A 6,243-nucleotide genomic window follows, 5' to 3' on the forward strand; every position below is an offset into this window, starting at 1 on the left:
TTCAAGAATAAGACCCTCGAAAGTGTTGTAATCGAAGCACTCGTTCGCCGTAGTCATCAGCTTACAGCGATCAATTGAGTTGATAGTTCATCGCAACTAAGTAATTTATTTCCATTCGCTGTATTAATAACTTAGTATTTGCCTATAAAAGGCTTGAATCTGGCTGCTTATTATATTTATACGGGATATCTCGGTCCTATTCCAAAATGTCGAATCCATCAGAAATCAATGGTAGGTCAATTCTGTCATCCACGCGGATGGACAAAATCGATTTCACTTGCTGAGCCTGATCTGTGACGGCCATTATCCTTTTTTCTTTTTAATTTAAGATATTAGATTTGTCTAATGCTATGATATAGGCGGCTCGGTTGTGGCGATGGTAGGCAAAGACTGTGTTGCTATTGCATGCGATTTGCGTCTCGGAATGCAGGCCTTAACTATCTCGAACGATTTCCCTAAGATCTTTCAATTCAACAACTCATTTATCGGATTGACAGGTTTGGCATCCGATGTCACCACATTGTATGTTAATATCCATCTTATTTGCCGGTGCTAGATAATCTAATAATGTATAGATCGGAAGTGTTTCGGTACAAGGTCAATCTATACAATCTTCGCGAAGAACGAGACATTGAGCCAGAGACATTCGCAAATCTTGTTTCTTCAACTTTATATGAAAAACGATTTGGACCTTACTTTGTTGGCCCTATTGTTGCTGGAATAAATTCAAAGTCGGGAAATCCATTTATCTGCGGTTTCGATTTAGTTGGATGTATCAATTTCGCTAAAGATTTTGTTGTTGGTGGAACTTCAAGCGATCAGTTGTTTGGAATGTGTGAAAGCTTATGGGAGCCTGATTTGGTATGTCTGAGATTTTTTTGCTTTGACTCGACTTTGGACTGGCTGCTAATGCTGTGTAACCTAGGCTCCTGAAGACCTGTTTGAAACTATTTCCCAGGCTTTGATGAACGGCCAAGATCGTGATGCTCTCAGTGGCTGGGGCGCTGTCGTTTATATCATGTAAGTTTACATATCAATAATTAAATCACTATCTTTCAGATTTACTAATCCATCTTGATAGAACAAAAGAGAAAATTGTGAAACGTTTACTCAAGACCCGGCAAGATTAGAGAGGTTCAAAGAATTTCTTGCTATCACCTCTTTCTTGTATTTATAACTTTAATTGAATCTGCAATTGGTCATATATTTATGAAAGTTTTCTGGACGAACTTAATCTAAATCTAAATAGAAATCTACATTCAATCACCAATCATCTATATACATTCAAGCTACTGACAATTTCTCATTTTGCAGTCAAAGGCACAAACTCTATGATTTCTGTATTAACTTTATTTGATGAACCCGTATCTTTCTTTCAAATTCTTTAATTTGTCTTCTTGGAATTAGATACAGCCATCGAACTGCCAATGATAAATTTCCGTTCTGCGAATTTAAGAATCTCATCTATCAGAATAACCGGGAAACTGATAACAATCACCGCCTGCCATTCATATGGAGTCAACGGTGCTACTGAAAACAAGGTCTGGAAAAATGGGATGTAAATAATTCCAAAATGCAAGACCATCGAAAGAATAATTGCATACACTAAGGTCATGTTCCGCCAAAGCGGCATCTGCAACAAACTATCTGAGGCAGAAAGCCCATTCATGGCATTGAACATTTCTATCACGACAAGGATTGAAAGTGAAATAGTAGATGCCTTGGTAGCTTCAAAGTTAGAAAAAATCTCGCATCCAAGTTCAGGGAAATTTACAGGGCAACTATGGAAATGCGATAACTGGTCGAAACTGATCAGTGGCCCTTCACTGCTAAACAAGAAGTGCCAAGCATATCCAAACACGGTAGCTGCTCCTACATAGATCCCGACCACCATATATCGGAAAAATAACCATCCTCCGACAATCGGTTCATCACGACTTCGTGGCTTTCGATGCATGATATCATTATCAGGAGGGTTGAATCCGAGAGCGGTAGCGGGAAGACCATCAGTAACCAGATTAACCCAGAGAAGTTGTACAGGAATCAAGGCCTCAGGCATACCCAATAAAACTGTCAAGAAGATAGAAACAACCTCACCAATATTGGACGAAATTAAATATCGAATGAATTGTTGCGTATTGTTATAAATTGATCGTCCTTCTTCGATAGCAGTCTCGATTGTAGCAAAGTTATCATCTGCCAATACCATATCCGCAGCCAGCTTAGCCACATCAGTTCCAGATCCCATAGCAATACCAATATCGGCCTTCTTCAAGGCCGGTGCATCATTTACACCATCTCCAGTCATTGCAACGATTTCACCAGTGCTTTGCAAAAGATCAACAAGTTTAGACTTATGAGACGGCTCAGCGCGAGAAAATAAGCTAGCAGTCGCAGCAGCTTTTAGCTGTTCAGCTTCCGATAAATCGTCAAACTCTCGACCTGTATAACTTTTTCCAGCTAAATCCTCATCGGCTCCAAAGACACCAATCTGCCGGCATATAGTCTCGGCTGTCTGCTTGTTGTCACCAGTAATAACAACAACACGGACACCAGCCTCGTAGCATTTCGCAATGGCCTCATTAACTTCTGGACGAGGAGGATCAAGCATACCAACAATACCAGCAAGCACCAAATCCTGTTCAAGTTTTAAATAATCTTCAGATGTCTCAGCAGAATTCAGCAAAGAAATTTGTCCGGCATTCTCTCGAACCGCAAGAGCAATGACTCGAAGACCTGATTTTCCATACTCGGTGACTTTGCTAAAAAATTGGTCCTTGATAGAAGGTGAGATTGGCTGCTTGATTCCATCAATATAGACACTTGTACATCGTTCTATAACTGATTCAGGAGCACCCTTTACAAATAGCTCGGCTGATCCAGTAGCTTCAGATGTGACCAAAACAGACATACTCTTACGGTCTCGCGAAAACTCAAATGTAGAAACTCGTGCATGGTTCTCCTTAAACAAGGCATCATTGAAGCCTAATTTAGCTGCAAAAACGCGTAACGCAGCTTCGGTAGGTTCACCAACATGAGTATAAGTATCACTGCTTGCGTTATAAACGACTTCAGCATCATTGCAAATACTAGAAACCTCTGCTAGATGCAAAATTGTCTTGGAGCTAGCGATTGGAGTAGGAAGAACAGCCTGAGTTTCGTCTTTGACCAATCCAAGAGGTTCCCAAGTCGTTCCTTCAATTGAAAGCTCCTTAAAAGCCTTATTAGCTCCAATGTAAAATGCCTTCTGAACGCTCATCATATTCGTGGTCAGCGTGCCAGTCTTATCGGAACAGATAATACTTGTGCTTCCCAGTGTTTCAACACTAGGTAAACTTCTTACAATTGCGTTCTTCTGAGCCATTTTCCGAGTTCCCAGAGCAAGACAAGTAGTAATGACAACTGCTAGACCTTCAGGAATAGCAGCAACTGCAAGAGCAACAGCAATCTTGAAGTAGTAAATTGCCCCCTTAAGCCAACCCTTGTGAGAAGGATCGTTAAAGTTTTTAATGTTGATAGCCCAGACGAGAATACAAATGACCATAATAACCTTTGCAAGCAGATCACCAAAATCATCCAGTTTCTGCTTCAGCGGAGTCGGTTCACTGATCTGAGAAACAATGCTATTATGAATATCTCCAATAGCAGTCTTATCTCCAGTCAATACAACTATAGCGCGACAGTGGCCGGCAGTAACCGTAGTACCAGAAAATAATGTGTTGATTTGATCTTGCTTGACGGCACGCTTATCCGTAATGGGAGTCGTAACCTTCAGCACACTTTCGGATTCACCAGTTAGCAAAGCTTGGTCGACGCGGAAAGCATTGCTGGTGATAGTAGCAATCCGGCAGTCTGCAGGAATGCGGTCTCCAACAGAAACATCGACGATGTCACCAGGAACAAGGTCCTCGGCACGGATACGCCTGATAGCTCCGTCACGAACAACCTTCGCCTCGGCAGGTGAGTACTCGCTGAGAGCTGCAATAGCCTGCTCGGCGCTAGTCTCTTGCTTAACTCCGACAATAGCATTCAGAATTAGAATGATTAAGATAACAGCCGGATCAACGAACGCTGTGTAGTCTTCACCTTCATCAAAAAGAGCGAGAGCAAACGAAATAGCAGCAGACGCCAGTAAAATGATCACCAACTGATCTTTGAATTGGTCCAACACAAGCTGCCACAATGGCGTTGATTCTTCCTGTGGAAGTGCTAGTCAATCCAGATTAGATCTCAGCCCTGTATTTTGACAAATAAACTCGAAACTTACCATTGGGACCATATTTGTCGAGGGAGGCTTTTGCCTGGGCTGCTGATAAACCTCTAGTTACATCAGATCCGAAAAACGAGACGACTTCATCAACGGAGAGGACAAAAGCATCCTCCATAGTGGACAATTGTTTTAATGAAGATTCACGATTGGAAAGAGACGAGACTTGCAAGCTGACTCAACAATGTAAAGACAACAGAAGAAAGTGGAAAACCGGGACAGAAGTGGGTATCGCTGATAACCCCCGCCAAATACCCTTAGCTGATTAAGAGAGTTTGTTGAAATTCTGTACGGAAGGAAGAACGTAGGCGAACAGTACTCTTCTCTCTATTCTAATCACAATTTAAAGCGATTCTTGGCTATGAGGACAAAAGCTACAGTTTCGTGACCAGAGCAACTATTGACAGAAAGAGAGCAAGAGGAAAAGTACAGCTAAAATAGCATTTGTTATTGTGTGTGAATTGCCCCTCCCCGAGAAACCTAGGATCTTTCAATTTTTTTTTACTACTCCGACTCGTGGCCTATAACGTATACGAGGGAATTGTACTCTCCTTTGACTTTCAGCAGTGATCCCACATACTCCACTCTGTCTTCTCTGCTTGAAATCATAAAACTACACGTGTCAAATATACAGTTTCCATTTACTCGAATACGATTTCAGATCTTTTACTCTGCCATCTCACTGAAAACAGGTCTGAATCTATTACATTTCGGAAACTGAGCTACATCGTAGGAGCCGTCTGCGGCGCAAATCAGACTAGTTTTGTGCTCGCTTTCTCTTCCTTGGATCCATGTTCGCTGACCGCTCTGATGATCTGGACACCTGGCAGGATCGTCTTGTCACAGTATTAGAGTTGAACCCACCAAGAGAGTTCCACTTAGAAACGAACTCCAAAATCAACGTCTGACTGTTTAATTATTAACGATTCCAGCTCTAATCTGTTCTTTCTCTACTGAAGAAAGATTTGCTTGATTTGTCAGAAATTCAAGCGCTGTGATTTGATTCATACTCCGAAGTGAAATTAGAGACAAAATTTCTGACATTTCACATATTGAGCTGTAATATTGTCAGTTGCTATATACTATTCAAAACGAAAATTTCTCCAGAGTACATGCCAATTTTAGTAAATTTTATTCGTCACCGGATGGACAGTTCGGAATTGCCAATTCCGCTGAATAAACACCAAGAATGCCAAGTGTTCGAATCTGTGTATAGTTCCACTCATTCTTCGCTTGTAGTTTTGAAGTAGTTTCTGATCAGTTATGCAAGATGAAATCCACAAAAAATTATGACAACCCTGGGATTCGAACCCAGGCCTCCGAAGAGATGAGAACCTTAATCTCACGCCTTAGACCAACTCGGCCAGATTGCCTACATTTATTCATTATGCCCACTCGGTCCGTAATACCACTAAATATTTTGTCTCTTGGATCCAGTATCCTTGATAAACCTCGTGCTTATCGATTTTTCGCACTCTTAGTGTAATTATTTTCGAAACTTTGGCCGAATCTTAAAGAGACTAATTATTGGATTTATCTATGCTATTTGCCTATCTGCTTGTCTTTGCTAATTTGATAGCATCGTGTGGAACCACAAGGAAATGTAGCTCAGAAGGGGAATACATATAATTGAAACATGCTATGACACTCGAAATATTATTTATCCACAATCAAGCGATATAATGGATTTATTAAGATCCAAAGGTATAATTGGGCTAGTCGCTTTTACTTGTGAGCCTTTTATTCCATAATGCTGAAACTATATATTTCCAGAACCGCAATTGAGTGGTGGACAGAAAATTCCAAAATTATCACAAATTCTTCATTCATAGCGCCAGCTGGAAATCTGAATACAAAGCATATTAGAGACCGCAAGTACAAGTACAACAGCATTTAAGGGACGAGATTGATTTTGTGAGGTTCTTTTCAAACATCTCAATTAAAATCAGATTCAAATTCTACCTCTGTGTTTTGTC

General features: G+C 40.8%; 2 protein-coding genes and 1 non-coding gene across 3 annotated transcripts; 1 reads left to right on the forward strand and 2 right to left on the reverse strand.

Moving 5' to 3' along the window:
- The first annotated feature begins 91 nt into the window (after positions 1 to 91).
- On the forward strand, positions 92 to 1,270 carry V1516DRAFT_693684 (nucleophile aminohydrolase). Its single transcript, XM_066923901.1, has 5 exons — positions 92 to 231; positions 360 to 522; positions 576 to 861; positions 926 to 1,020; positions 1,082 to 1,270. The coding sequence occupies exons 1-5, from the start codon at positions 207 to 209 to the stop codon at positions 1,128 to 1,130; spliced, it is 618 nt and encodes a 205-aa protein (XP_066774928.1). The 5' UTR covers positions 92 to 206; the 3' UTR covers positions 1,131 to 1,270.
- Positions 1,201 to 4,709, reverse strand: V1516DRAFT_643859 (uncharacterized protein). The gene is made up of 2 exons (XM_066920139.1): positions 4,268 to 4,709; positions 1,201 to 4,209 (listed from the first exon to the last, which is right to left on the reverse strand). Exons 1-2 carry the CDS (start codon positions 4,383 to 4,385, stop codon positions 1,385 to 1,387), a joined length of 2,943 nt encoding a protein of 980 aa, XP_066774929.1. The 5' UTR covers positions 4,386 to 4,709; the 3' UTR covers positions 1,201 to 1,384.
- Positions 4,710 to 5,557: 848 nt separating this feature from the next.
- Positions 5,558 to 5,640, reverse strand: V1516DRAFT_t74. Its single transcript has one exon. It is a non-coding gene; the product is annotated as a tRNA-Leu (tRNA).
- Positions 5,641 to 6,243: the final 603 nt, after the last annotated feature.

This window comes from Lipomyces oligophaga (genome assembly GCF_038497815.1).
Source record: "Lipomyces oligophaga strain CBS 7107 unplaced genomic scaffold V1516scaffold_11, whole genome shotgun sequence".
Lineage (NCBI taxonomy): Eukaryota > Fungi > Ascomycota > Lipomycetes > Lipomycetales > Lipomycetaceae > Lipomyces > [Lipomyces] oligophaga.

Coding starts and splice junctions, on each gene's coding strand:
- V1516DRAFT_693684 (XM_066923901.1), top strand. CDS start 207: ATGTCGAATCCATCAGAAATCAATG. Junction 523..575: donor GCATCCGATGTCACCACATT/GTATGTTAATAT, acceptor AATAATGTATAG/ATCGGAAGTGTTTCGGTACA. Junction 862..925: donor GCTTATGGGAGCCTGATTTG/GTATGTCTGAGA, acceptor TGTGTAACCTAG/GCTCCTGAAGACCTGTTTGA.
- V1516DRAFT_643859 (XM_066920139.1), bottom strand. CDS start 4,385: ATGGAGGATGCTTTTGTCCTCTCCGTTGATGAAGTCGTCTCGTTTTTC. Junction 4,210..4,267: donor CGACAAATATGGTCCCAATG/GTAAGTTTCGAG, acceptor TGGATTGACTAG/CACTTCCACAGGAAGAATCA.